A 15,174-nucleotide genomic window follows, 5' to 3' on the forward strand; every position below is an offset into this window, starting at 1 on the left:
TTACTATGGCTACTAGGCCATTAAAAATTAAACATGTGGCTCATATTATTGGACAGCACTGCTCTAGAATAAGCACATACCATGTTCCCAATGGAATAAAAGCTATGACAAAATTAATTAAAGGCCTCGTTATACAGTGTAACTTTTACAGATTATAGGCTTATCTTCTTATAGGTTAAAAGCACTATTACTCCTTAAGACTCGGGAAGGGCCAAGAAATCGATTAATCACATAATTTCAGAAAACCTGGACTCTAATATCAGTTCTGCCCCAGACTTGCTTCCAAGCTGCTCTTCCTCTGTGGACCCCCATTTCCTTAACTATAAACTAAAGTGATACACCAGTAACTTCTCTAGTTTTCTACACTGCAAGTCGTCCAGGTAGTGGCTATAAAATTAAGTTAGATGAGACACAGGGAAGAACCTGCCAGTTAAGAGAGGTTGAATGCAACACACAAGGAGAAACATGAGCCTTTGGAGTCCCCTTGAGACGTGGTAGGTATAGCCTTAGCAGTCGCAAGAGGAGGGAGCAGTACTGGAGAGAAGTTCGGGTCCCTTCCCACAGTGATGCCAGAGGAAACGAGGCACCCCCCCACCACCTGTGGGTTGCATCCCTCCCGGTCAAGGAACAAGCTCTCATAATACAGTAAATCAAGTCGCTGTCATTTGAAGAGAAAACAGAACAATTAAAATTCTGAAAGAAGGCTACAGTTACCAAGAGAGTCTTTGCTAGGAAATGTTGAATTTGTCTGCGTTTCCATATCACGGCTCGCTTTGGACTGATGATATTCTGCCAATTCTCTTAAAAATTGCATGAGAAAACCTAAAAGAAATAAAGCGTATAATATAGTTTCACGGCACCAATTTCTTTCATTTAACCATTGCTCAGTCACTGTTTATATAATCTTGGTTTTAAAACATTATCCTTGGGGCGCCTGGGTGGCTTCAGTGGGGTAAGCCTCTGCCTTCGGCTCAGGTCATGATCCCGGAGTCCTGGGGTTGAGCCCCGCATTGGGAGCTCTGCTCAGTGGGGAGCCTACTTTCCCATCTCTCTCTCCCTGCCTACTTGTGATTTCTGTCTGTCAAATAAATAAATAAAATCCTAAAAAAAAAAAGAAAAAAATTTTAAAAATTATCCTTTTCTCCATTCTGTATCTTTTAAGAATGATTTCTAAGGAAAGGCCTTTGCGAACATGGCACAAAACCTCGAAACAATAAGGATAAATATCAGTCTAACAACGTAAAAATCAGAAACCTATACAGCATGAAATAAAGTCAAAAGACAAGTGATACACTGGAAAAAAACATCTGCGGTAATAATATGGAAACAGAGGACTAATTTTCATAGTATCAAACTGCTCTTACAACCAGTAAGAACAAATGGAAAAATGGAACAAGACATGGACAAAGTTTACACAAAAATATGTTTAACTATCAAATGTGAACAAAATTATAAATAAATGCAATTTATTTGCTGTAATAAATTACAACAAAGAGACTGCATTTTCCCAGTAAGATTGCTGAGATTAAAAACAAAGGCTCAGGGGTGCCTGGGTGGCTCGGTGGGTTAAAGCCTCTGCCTTTGGTTCAGGTCATGATCCCAGGGTCCTGAGATCGAGCCCCATATCGGGCTCTCTGCTCGGCAGGGAGACTGCTTCCTCTCTCTCTGCCTGCCTCTCTGCCTACTTGTGATCTCTGTCAAATAAATAAATAAAATCTTAAAAAACAAAACAAAAGACAGGCATATAGGACTTCTGGGAAGATGGCAAAGTAGGAAGATTGTAAGCTCACCTCCTCCCATGGACATACCTAAGTAACAGCCACAGCAGAGCAATTAACCCACAAATATGCCCACAAATTGGACAACCAGGAAGAAGTGGATCGATTCCTAAAAACATATAACCTTGAAAACTGAATCAGGAATAGGAAATCTAGGGGCACCTAGGGGCTCAGTGGGTTAAGCCTCTGCCTTCAGCTTGGGTCATGATCCCAGGGTACTGGGATCGAGCCCCGTGCTGGGCTCCCTGCTTCCGCCCCTCCACCTGCCCGTGCTTGCTCTCTTTCAAATAAATAAATAAATAAAATCTTTAAAAAAAATAAAGATAAAACTATTACCAAAAACAGAGGGAAAGGGAAGATTCCAAATTCATTCCACAAGGCCAGAATTACCAATACCAAAATCAGATAAAGACACTACCAAAACAAAGCAAAAACCAAACAAAAAGCCACAAAAGACTATAGGCCAATATCTCTGATGAGCACAGATGTAAAAATCCTCAACAAAATATTGGCAAATCAAATCCAACATTACAAAAATTATTCACTGTGATCAAGTGGGATTTATTCCACAGATAAACAAGTGTGGTACAAATATCTGCAAATCAATCAAGGTGATATATCACATTAATAATGGAAAAGATAAAAACCATATGCTCATCTCAATTGGTGAAGAAAAAGCATTTAACAAAGTACAACATCCATTCATGATAAAACTCTCTCAACAAAGTAAGTTTATTTTTTTTTATTAAAATAATGGCATTTACAATAGCACCAGAAGTAAAATACCTAGAAATAAACTTAATGAAGGAGCTGAAAGACATACACTATGAAACTATAAAATACTGATGAAAGAAATTGAAGAGGACACAAATGGAAAGATAGTTCATGCTCACGAACTGAAAGAACCAGTACTGTTAAAAGGTTCATACTAACCAAAACAACCTACAGATTCAATGCAATGTCTATCGAAATACCAACAGCATTTTTCATAGAACTAGAATAATCTTAAAATTTGTATGGAACTACAAAAGATCCCCCAAAGAGCCAAAACAACCTTTAGAAAGAAGAATGAAGCTGGACGTATCACAATTCCAGACTGCAAGATCTACTACAAAGCTGTAGTAATCAAAACAGTATGACCCTGGCACAACATCACACACACAGATAATGGAACCCAAAGGAGAGCTCAGAAATAAACCCAATTAAGCGTGAACCCCTACAACAAAGGAGGCAAGAATGTATCATGGGGAAAGTGAAGCTCTTCAACAAATTGGGCACCTGGGTGGCTCAGTGGGTTAAGCCGCTGCCTTCGGCTCCGGTCATGATCTCACCCGCATCGGGCTCTCTGCTCAGCAGGGAACCTGCTTCCCCCTCTCTCTCTGCCTGCCTCTCTGTCTACTTGTGATCTCTCTCTGTCAAATAAATAAATAAAATCTTTAAAACAAACAAACAAATGGACAGCTACATGCAAAACAATGAAACTGGACCACTTTCTTACACCACACACAAAAACAGGCTCAAAATGGATTAAAGTCCTAAACGTGAGACCTAAAACCATAAAATTCCCAAGAAAACACAGGCTGTAATACCTCTGGCATCAGCTGTAGAAAGTTTTCTAGACAAGTCTCCTCAGGCAAAGGCAACAAAAGCAAAATTAAACCACTGGGACTACATCAAAATAATGAGCTTTTGCACAGCAAAGGAAACCATCAACAAAACAAAAAGGCAACCTACCAAATGGCAGAAAACCATTGCAAATGATACACCCAAAAAGGGATCAAAGTCCAAAATCTATAAAGGACTTACACAATTCAACACAACAGAACGATGTGATAAATAAATGGGCAGAGGACCTGAACACACATCTTTCCAAAACCATCCAGATGGCCAACAGACACATGAAAAGATGCTCAGCATCACTCATCATCAGGGAAATGCAAACAAAGCCACAAGCCGCTCTCACCGCATACCTCTCCCAATGGCTAAAAGCAACAGCACAAGAGACAAGTGTTGGCAAGAATGTGGAGAAAAGGGAACCCTAGTGCACTGCTGGTGCAAATGCAAACGGGCGCAGCACTATGGAAAATAGTATGGAGGTTCCTCAAAAAGTCAGAAACAGAATCACCATATGATCCAGTAATTCCAGTACTGGTATTTACCCAAAGCATACAAAAGCACTACTTTGAAAAGATCTATGCACCCCTTTGTTTACTGTAGCTTCATTTACAACAAGCAAGATACAGAAACACTCAAGTGGCTTTCTTTTTTTCAAGATTTTATTTATTTATTTGACAGAGAGAAAGATCACAAGTAGGCAGAGAGGCAGGCAGAAGAGTGAGGGAGAAGCAGGCTCCCTGCTGAGCAGAGAGCCCAATGCGGGGCTCAATCCCCGGACCCTGAAATCAGAACCTGAGCCAGAGGCTTTAACCCACTGAGCCACCCAGGCACCCCTCAATAGATGAATGAATAAAGAAGATAGGCCCACAACGGAATTGTCACTCAGCCATTAAAAAGAATGGAATCTTGCCGTTTGCAATAACATGGACATACAGGGTATAATGCTAAGTGAAATGTCAGAGAAACAACTATCATATGACTTCATCTGCATGTGGAATTTAAGAAATAAATGGAAAAACAAAGGAAAAAGAGATTCAAATACAGAGAACTAAAGATTGCCAGAGGGGAGGTGGGTGGGGAGTTGAGTAAAATAGACAAAGGGGATTAAGAGTATACTTGTTACAATTAGTACTGAGAAATATATAGAACTGTTGAATCATCACACTGTACACCTGAAACTAATATACCACTACATTAATAATTGAATAAAAAAATAACAGTATACTCAGGCAATGAAATAATACATAGCAATTTATATAAACAAACCAATGCTAAAGTAGTCTGAATCAACGTCGTAACGCTGAAAGAAAGAAGCCATACTCATGACATATTGCAGGAGCCCACACATATAAAGTGTAAAAACAGGCATTAACAGTCCACGGTGCTAGATATCAGAATAGCAGTGGAGAATGGGAAACAGGGAAAGCGTAGTGATTGGGAAAAATACAAGAGAGGCTTCTGGGATGCTGGCATTATTCTATTTCTTGTGCTGGGAGGGATTTCCTGGGTATATTTATTTTTTTGATGGTTTCACCAAGCTGTAATTTCTGCATTTTGTATTATTATACAAATACATTTTTGTTGAAAAATGTGCGTGTATGTGTGTATACATATAAACATATATACATGTGTGTATATATGTGTGTGTATATACATATATATACACACATAAAAAAATGTTCATGATTGCATTGTCCATAATGCTGCTGGATTCATCAATTATGGCATTAAGTTAAGTGGGGCACATCCATTAAAAACAAACAGGAACACCTTCGTGATCCTGCCACTTCAGTTTCAGACAAGTGCAATACAGTGAGTATCACAATGAATTAAGTCTAATGAATGTTTCCCAGTACACAGAGAAGTAATATTCCCACTATATTCAAGTCTGCTAAGTGTGCAACAGCATTCATTATGTCTATAAAAAGCAACATACTTATCTTAATTTTAAAATACTGCTAAAAAATGCTAGCCATCATCTGAGCTTTCGGCCAGTCACACACAGTCTGGCTGGTGGAGGGTCTTGCCTTGGTGTTGATGGCTGATAACGGATCAGGGTGGGGGTTGCTGGAGGTGGGGTGGCTGTGGCCAACAGCCAGACAACACCAAAGTTAGACACACTGACCCTTCCTTTCAACGAGTTCTCTGTAGCACATGATTTACTCAAAATAGAACGTCTTTCAAAACTGGAGTCAATCCTCTCGAAACCTGGCACTACATTTATGTAATAATGAAAGCCCTTTGTTGTCATTTCAACAACCTTCATGGCATCCTTGTCACTAGATTTCGTCTCAAAAACCACTTCCTCTGCTCATCCGTAAGAAGCAACCCATCTGCTCAAGTCTGACCCTGAGGATGCAGCAATCCAGGCCCATCTGCAGGCTCCAATTCTAGTTGTCTTGCTATTTTCTACCCCATGTGCAGTGACTTCCCCCACTGAACTCCTGAACCTCTCAAAGTCATCCATGAGGGTGAAGTCAACCTCTTCCAAACAGGGGAATGGGGAAATAGACATGTTCGTTCGCTTGGGAGGAAATTTTGTCGGGTCTCTATATGCTCAAATGCACATGCCCTTTGACCTCATCATTCTGCTTTCCTAAGTTTACACAGCTGTACTTCCAGAGGTGCACAAACGGTGTGCTGTACGCACCGATTGCTTCCAGTGGCAAAACAATAAACAATAAAATCTCCACCAATAGGGGTTAAATATGTTCTTTAAAAATAATTAATCTGGGGCACCTGGTGGCTCAGTGGGTTAAAGCCTCTGCCTTCAGCAAGGGTCGTGACTCCAGGGTCCTGGGATCAAGCCCCACATCGGGCTTTCTGCTTCGTGGGGAGCCTGCTTCCTCCTCGCTCTACCTGCCTCTCTGCTTAGTTGTGATCTCTGTCAAATAAATAAAATCTTAAAAAAAAAAAAAAATAAATAGTCTGAATATACAAAGAAGTTTAGCAAATTGCCAAACAGGATAATACAATCCCATTTATGATTATGCATGTGTTTTAATCACACAGACTTTCACATTCATAAACAAAATTTTGGTAGGATAAACTATTCATTCTATGTATCAGCGGAAAGGGAGATTACAGAATATGGGCAGCAATTTCCACTCTTTCACTTTATACTTTTCTGAATAGTTTGAAACTTTTTTTTTTTTTAAACCATGAGTATACATTTAGAAGTTTTTTGTTCCTTAAAACAGCTGGAAGGACTTGGCTCTTTTTTTAATCAGCCAAGTTAAAGGCCTTCTTGCTTTTTCCCTTTCTGAAGACTTTTTAAAATCGACCGTTTCTCACTTCCTCTAATGTGACCTACATCCGTTCTTTCATAGCCATTGCTTGCAATTCCTCTTGGGCTCATCCACTAATCTCCGGACCTTTTCCTCCCAGTCCTCCTGTCCTCTCCTCACACCTTCCTGCTACTATTATGCTCAGGGTGTCTGCTCTGCCTTTACAGAAAAGGTAGGCATATTGCAGAAATGTTCTTCGAGATCCTGCAGTCGATAATTTTCCGAGGTGCACTCTTCCCCTCACTCATTCTAGGTGAAGAATGGTTACCTTTTCCCCGTTCCGTAGTACTATTCAAGGGCCCCTAATTAGTTCACTTCCCCCCTCCCCTCCCCGATATATATATCCCCTCTAAAAAGGAATTCTCTGCTCTCATTTATTCAAGCATTCATTTACATTGGTATGGGCCCAGGGGTATTTTACACATGGTATTTCAACTCCTCGGTGATCATGTAACATTTTTATATAATCCAGTATTTTATTTTGTTGCTCCATTTGTTCTAGCTTTGGCCTTTCGAAGGTCTTTCATGGTGGATTTTTTTTTTTTTTAAATTAAGCCCTTCCTTTCATCTTAGCACTATAAAAAATCCAGGCTCATCTTGTACACTCTCTGCCCCAGTCCTGGAATCAGCCATTGCTCCCGGCAGCCTTGGCTCCTATTATTACAGAATGGTATTGGAATCCAAATCGTAGTGCTCCGAACGGGGCACTAGGCGTGCTCGGGGCTACTGGGGTGTCACTGCCTCTAGGCCCTCTCAGCCTCCAGGACAAGGAAATCTAAGTGTTCCACTAACCTGTGCAGACACGTATCTGTAAATACCTCTGTATATCCTCTGCATCTATATTAAGATAAACTTGAGCTTACCCTGAGGGCTCCAATAAATCCATTCCCACACGGATCATTCCAGCCTCTTCCCCTTACTGATCCGTGAAGCTGCACTCTCCAAACGCTGAGAAACTCGGCGCTCACCCTCTACTACCCATCTGGTTAACTGTGCGGCTCCAGCACACATGTACAATGGTTTCCAAACTGTTAAGCAGTACCTCCATGAGAAATAACTATCACCCTGAACATGGTGCCTATATACAGTTTCATTTGCTTTTAGCCTCACGGTTTCATTTCCAAAGCTGGTCAAGCTCAGGTTCTTTTTTTTCCCCATCCCCTCCGGTGAGGTTATTAGTTGGTTTGGTCAGTCTGCAGTCCATCCTGGGATCACCTGACCTCCTAAAACTGCATATATAAAGTTCTACAGGCTTTGACCAATATCTAGAGCTATATATCCTACCATTACAGTATCCTACAAAATACCTTCAGGACCCTAAAAAATCCCCTATGCTTCACCTATTCAACCTCCTACACCCCTTCCGTCCAAATCCCTGGCAATCACCAACCCACTGACCAACTCTATAGTTTTGTCTTTTTTTTTTTTTTTCCAACTTTTTAAGACTTTATTTGATAGCCCGAGAACAAGCAGAGGGGAGGGAGAGAGGGAGAGGGAGAGGGAAAAGCAGGCTCCCCATTGAGCAAGGAGCCTTACGAAGGGCTCAATCCCAGATGACCTGAGGCAAAACCAAGAGTCAGAAGCTTAACCAGCCGCACCACCCAGGTGCCCCAGCTTTTGTTTTGGCATGGATTGACAATTCATTCCTTTGAGCCAAACAGTACTCCATTGTCTGGATGTACCACAGCTTGTTTACCCATTCACCTACAGAAGAACAATTTGGCTGCTCCCGATTTCTGGCAATTATGATAAAGTTGCTATAAACATTTCTGTCTGGGGATCTTTATGGCCCTGTTTTTCAACCAGCTGGGTAAACAACTAGGAGCATCACTGTCAGATGGTATGGCAAGACTAGGTTTAGCTTTGGGAGAAACCACCGATCTCCCCAAAGGCCTACAGCATTTCGCAGCAACACTATCAACGAATGGGAGTTCCTGTGGCTCCGCACCCTCACCAACATCTTGTGTTGTAAGGTCTGGATTTCCGCCATTCTAACAGGGGCATGGGGAGATCTCTTTGTTGTTTTAATCTGTACTGCCCTGAAAACAAGTGCCATGGAACATCTTTTTGTATGCTTACTTGCCATCTCCAGATCTTCTTTGGTGACTTGTCTGTTCAGATCCTTTACCTATTTTTAAACTGTGTTGTCTCTTTAAGACCTCTTTGTATATTTTTGGTATGTCTTTTAGGAGATGTGGTCTTTGCAAATATCTTCTCCCAGTCTGGGGCTTGTCTTTTCATGCTCCATGTCTTTCAGAGCAGACGTTTTTGATTTTAATAGAGTCTAACTGGTCCATTTTTTTCTTCATATATATGCTTTTAATATTCTATCTCATCACCAAACTGAAGATCACATACATTTTTTAATGTTTTCTGAATGTAATGTTTAAACTTTTTAATAAGTTTAATAGTTTGATACTTAAAATTAGATCTACCATTATTTTAATTCTTACAGAAGATAGATGTTCTGTGTCTAGGTTCGTTTTTGTGTATGAGTGTCCAACTGTTCCAGCACCACATACGGAACAGACATCATTCCTCCCTTGAAATACCTTCACCTGGGCACCTGGGTGGCTCAGTGGGTTAAGCCTCTGCCTTTGGCTCAGGTCATGGTCTCAGGGTCCTGGGATCGAGCCCCACATCGGGCTCTCTGCTCAGCAGGGAGCCTGCTTCCCCATCCCCCCACCTGCCTCTCTGCCTACTTTTGATCTTTCTGTCAAATAAACAAACAAAATATTTTTAAAAAATACCTTCACCCTTCATCAAAAATCAGTTGACTATACAGTTGACCCTTAACACGGGTTTTATATGGGGATTTTTTTCAATCAATATAGGTCAGTACTGCTAATGTACTTTCTCTTTGATTCTTAATGACATGTTTTTCTCTAGCTTACTTTGAGAGTATGGTATATCATATATTTAACACACGAAATATGTGTTGACAGTTTATCAGTAAGGGTTCCAGTCAACAGCAGGCTGTTCGTTTTGGGGGAGTCAACAATTCTAGTGGATTTGGGACTGTACAGCAGCCCTGGTGGGGGGTGGTCAGAGCCCCTAACCCCTGTTTTGTCCAAGGGTCAACTGTATTTGTGTAGACTGATTTCTGGGCTCACTGTTCCATCCTGCTGATATACGTAGCTACTGTGTTACCCATCAGAGGTAAAGATTTTAAGTTCCAGAAAATAAAGAGCCAATATTTAAATTTTCTGCCTCATCCAAATTCTCTACACAGCTTTTTTCTCGGCATTAGTATCTCTGAGAAGTTGGGGATGAAAAGGCTGGGTAAGTGTAATCTAGGGGGAAAGTACTACAGCCATTCAACAACCCAGCACACTTGAAAGACAGAGTAAAATAAAACTATATACAGGTCTCTGCTAGGGCCTAAACAATAGGCACAAAATATCTTCCTACGTGTTTTCTATGTTCTCATTTTCTTAATTGGAAGCCACAAATTTTTAAAAGTATTTCATTTTAACAATAGCTATTTTAGTGTCAGCAAAGAGTTCTACCCAAATTGTGCCATGAGGACGCCTGACATGTCTACTATGCAGTTTTTCTGAATTTCAGAACCTATACTAGGAGGCTGGGTGAAGCTGGGAAGAGCTTTTAACCACATGTCTTTCCAAACCAGAAGCATTTTGACAGTGTATAAAGGTGAAAAACTATTTTTTAAGAGAATACGAAATACCTATAACAAGTGGATTATTTCCTAATATCCCTTTAGGCCCCGAGTTTCCTTCTGAAAGGAGAGTAAAGGTACAGATAAACAAACACTATATCCCTTAGATCTTCGTGCCTTGGGCAATAGGATAAGCACTATTCGTGGTGGCTATTTAAACTTAAGATTTAATTCTTCAGTTACACTAAGCACATTTCAAATGTTTTAACAGCCACACATGGCTGGCGGCGACCGTATCAGACAGCAGAGACACAGGTGCCCCCCATCTCTACAGGAAATTGACATTAGACAGTCCCGTCTTGGAATACCGAATATGGGATCGCTCGCCATACCAAAGCTCAGAATGGATGACCTACTTTGCAGGCGCTCCAGAATGTCCTGTGATCTGATTTACTCGTCCTCTGCTAACATTACTATCAAGAGACAAGGCAATTAAGTCATAGACTAGTGGCTGGCAGAAACGAAGTACTCAAATGTTTGCTGAAAGTTAAGTTCTCAATGAATGCCCTACTGGGGACGGTGGTAATACTGGCAACAGACAAAATCCTGGAGCTCATCAACACAAAAGGGCCACTATGAACTATTACAGATTATTTACAACAGACCTAAAAAGTATGCATTTCATCCAAGTTACCAGGTTAACTTAACTTCATGCTATCTAAAGTCTATCGTCCAGTCTAGCTCATGGTCTGGCATGTTATGGACTCTATGAAGGTTAAATATCAAGCCCAAGAATAAAGTAATTAATCAGGCTCATATAAACACTTAATAAAAAATATATATGTAACACTTATACTGACCTGATACTTCATTCTTTAAGCAAATATTAAAAATCTAGGAACTGTACTTGAGGGAGACATCTAGATTAAAGACACCTAGCCTTAAAATCGTTAGTTTGTGTGTGTGGAAATGTTCCCAACTGTGGGTATCTTTACAAAATGCAGCTTTCACATCATTTCTAGGGTTCTATCAATTTCTGTCTATAGTTTTGGGGGTTTTATGGTATCTAAGGGCAATTAAGAAGAGTGGAATTTAGGGAAGTGACTGACATCTGTCAAAATACATGAGCTGTTCTATTTAAAAGTTAAGGAAGGTATTGGGGTGCCTGGCTGGCTCAGTCAGTGGGGTGTGTGACTCCTGATCTTAGGGTCGTAATTTCAAGCTCTACATTGGGTGTAGAGATTACTTAAATAAAATCTTTTAAAAATATTAGGTAAGAAGGTAAGGTACTGTCACAGCATGGAAACTCAAATTCATATTAAATTCCCTACTCATACCCCTCAATATTGCTTTCACAGTTTTACAGGAAAAAGTACATGACAAAAATGTTGTTATTTTCTACAAAGATGAAGGCTCCTACCTTTGTTTTCTTTATCAAATCCTGAAATCTGTTGAAAGAAAATATTTTATCTTTATTCAACTGTTCAGTTACAATTAACAGACCAAAGCAGGTTATAAAAACTAAATAATCCTACCAGTGATTTGTAGAGACTGGATTCAGGGTTGATTTTAATGAGTTGTAATAGATCTTCCATAGTAAATACCTTAAGGAAAAGTTAGACATATTTTTACATCAGTATTTAAATGATAAACTAGGACATTTCTGAAGAATCATAGTTCAGACCAAATTAAAAAATATTTTGAGGGGTGCCTGGGTGGCTCAGTGGGTTAAAGCCTCTGCCTTCGGCTCAGGTCATGATCCCAGAGTCCTGGGATCGAGCCCCGCATCAGACTCTCTGCTCGTCAGGGAGCCCGCTTTCTACTCTCTCTCTCTCTCTCTCTCTCTCTCTGCTTGCCTCTCTGCCTACTTGTGATCTCTGTCTGTCAAATAAATAAAGAAAATCTTTAAAAAAAAAAAAAAAAACGCTGTGCAGAATATTTTCTATAAAGGAAAACCACTTGAGGGATGCCTGGGTGGCTCAGTTGGTTGAGCAGCTGCCTTCGGCTCAGGTCATGATCCCAGCGTCCTGGGATCGAGTCCCACATCGGGCTCCTTGCTCCGCAGGGAGCCTGCTTCTCCCTCTGACTCTGCCTTCCACTCTGTCTGCCTGTGCTCACTTTCGCTCGCGCTCTCTCTCTGACAAATAAATAAAATCTTAAAAAAAAAAAAAACTTTAAATAAAAATAAAGGAAAACCACTTGAAAACCTATCCATGTTCTCAGGGTAAACCTAGTAAATGATGAATATTGTAGTAGAAATATATATGAAGAACAGCCACCCAACGGGTTCCTGGGTGCCTCAGTTGGTATCTGCTTTCAGCTCAGGTCACGATCCTGGAGTCGCAGGATCGGGCCCCAGCATCGGGCTCCCTGCTCAGTGGGGAGTCTGCTTCTCCCTCTGCCCCTCCCCCTGCTTGCTCTCTCGCTCTCTCTCAAGTAAATAAATAAAATCTTTAAAAAAAAACAAATAGCTGCCCAAAATGTTTAAGATTATTTTAGGTATGCTTTAGTTATTCATTCTGGTAATGACAGTGAAAGTTTATTTATATTTTGAAGCAGTAATACTTTAAAAACTTAACTGCATTTGAATTCACACATGTATTCACTGGCTCATCACCTGTTAGAGTGTTTGTAATCTGTAATCTGTAAGGCATTAACCATTTAGACATATTAGACCTATTGTCTTTAGTGTGTAATAGTTGGAGGTTAATTGTGTGATCAAGAAAAATATTTTATCCTTGTGACTTCAATATATTATCAATAGTATAAGAAATATACTATACTAATAGTATACTATACTTGCATACTAGTATACTATATACTAGTATACTATACTAATAGTATAAGAAATATACTATAAGAAATATATAAGAATTGTTGCTAGTAGGGGAGGCTGTGCATGTGTGGGAGTAGGGAGTAGGGAGCATATAGGATATCTTCCTTTCTTCTCAACTTTGCTCTGAATTTCAACTGCTTTAAAAAATTAAGTCTACTAAAAGAAATAGGCAGTCAGCTGTATCAGCCTTTAAAATAATCAAGTGTTGGGGTGCCTGGCTGGTTCACTCGGTTAAAGCCTCTGCCATCGGCTCGGTTCATGATCCCAGGGTCCTGGGATAGATCCCTGCATCGGGCTCTCTGCTGAGCGGGGAGCCTGCTTCCCTTCCTCTCTCTCTGCCTGCCTCTCTGCCTACTTGTGATCTCTGTCAAATAAATAAATCTTTTAAAAAATAAAATAATCAAGTGTGACTAGATTTCTTGACCATCACTGTTAAACATTAAGCAACTAGAAAATTGATAAAAATAGGTGTTATAGTGTTTGAGAATTCCAGAGGATTATTTTTATTTATTTTTTAAAAGGATTTTATTTATTTGACAGAGATCACAAGTGGGCAGAGAGGCAGGCAGAGAGAGGGGGAAGCAGGCTCCCTGCTGAGCAGAAAGACTGATGCGGGGCTCAATCCCAGGACCCTGAGATCATGACCTGAGCTGAAGGCATAAACTTAACCCACTGAACCACCCAGGTGCCCCAAGAATTCCATAGATTTTTAAAAAACTATTGTATCCATTTCCCTTGTTTAATTCTAAGGAACAGAAATATCTGAAGAGACTTTGACATAGTAAGAATAACACGTTTTAGAGATCTAGATTTATGGCCCTGCATTGATATTTACAAATCATGTGACCTTGAGCAAAGTACCTTGCCTCTCTGGAGGCTGGCTCCTCCTCTGTAATACAGGTAACACCTGCACTGTGACTAGTCCAGTAACAATCTTACAACAGATTCAACATCACTGACTGAGAGTCTTAGTAGACTCACCAAATGGGAGGTCAATTCCAGCTCCAAAACAGTCATTCTACACATCACAATTTTACCAAAGACCAATCGAGATTCCAAGGAATTGGTAACAATCAACTTTAGTACTTCCACTTTGTTACGTGATCGAATGTATGATGTGAATTCAAAGATGACTGAGAAATGGACCTCGTTCGCTAGGGAATATGCCGCTAGGGCACGGCACTTCCTGTTAGCTCAGGAAAAAACCTGTTAATAAAAAATTCAAAAACAGAAAAGGAAAACTTTACCTTTTCTTTGGCCAAACCACTTTCTGGAAAGAAAACAGAGCGTGAATACTCGTAGCCACATCTTTGTAAGTGATCTGCTACTAGACAGTTAGAAGCGTCCACTAAGAGGGAACTCCCTTCCACTGAAATGGACCGGGGCTGCAGTTCTCCACTCAACACAGGGTGCATCAATTGGTGAATTAGCTGGTTGCGGAGCTGTGTCTAGCTCAAAAAACAAAACAAAACAACAAAACAAAACAACAACAAAAAAAAAAACAGAACAAAAACATGAAAAAAGAGGAAAAATTTCAGTGGGATTATTTCACTGGAGATACATAGATCTGTACATGAATTAGCATCTTTATTTCCAGAATGGTTCTGAACCCATGACCAAAAGCTAGGAACCATTCCGTAGATAACACTGTGACACAAGTAGCCCACTGAGTTCTGGAAAAAACTCATTTTCACCAATTTCCAAGTTAACTTGTGGTTCGCCAGAATGCGTGCGTACTCTAACTTCACTTCCCCAGGAGCCCATTTCAGCAGCTTTTCACCAGGGTATCAAGTGCAGGAGACAATTCTGCACCTTCTCACCTCTCTGTAGGCTACTAAAGGATATGAAAATATTGGGCATATTGATCAAAACAAAACTGGGTTCCCAAAAAGAAAATCACATATGCAAGAGAGAAATCGGTAAACCCCAAAACATATTAAGATATACTTCTGCATACAGTATTTACATCTCAAGACACTGAAGTATAATAATTTTCTTACATTTTACAAATGAGTAAATTATAGTATAAAGTGGGTC

General features: G+C 40.2%; 1 protein-coding gene across 10 annotated transcripts in view; it reads right to left on the reverse strand.

Annotated features, from left to right (window-relative positions):
• OFD1 (OFD1 centriole and centriolar satellite protein) overlaps window positions 1-15,174 on the reverse strand; it is a 45,937-nt gene that overhangs the window by 26,119 nt on the left and 4,644 nt on the right. For 9 of the 10 annotated variants that reach the window (XM_082717003.1, XM_082717005.1, XM_082717007.1 and 6 more), the window contains exons 3-6: window positions 14,385-14,585; window positions 11,837-11,905; window positions 11,722-11,749; window positions 715-822 (exon numbers count right to left, since the gene is read on the reverse strand). In XM_082717003.1, coding sequence (XP_082573129.1) covers window positions 715-822; window positions 11,722-11,749; window positions 11,837-11,905; window positions 14,385-14,585 — 406 coding nt within the window. Of the gene's footprint in view, window positions 1-714; window positions 823-10,717; window positions 10,743-11,721; window positions 11,750-11,836; window positions 11,906-14,384; window positions 14,586-15,174 lie in introns of those variants that run through there. The other variant, XM_082717002.1, reaches the window with a different exon arrangement.

The sequence above is a fragment of the Mustela nivalis genome, assembly GCF_964662115.1.
Source record: "Mustela nivalis genome assembly, chromosome: X".
Lineage (NCBI taxonomy): Eukaryota > Metazoa > Chordata > Mammalia > Carnivora > Mustelidae > Mustela > Mustela nivalis.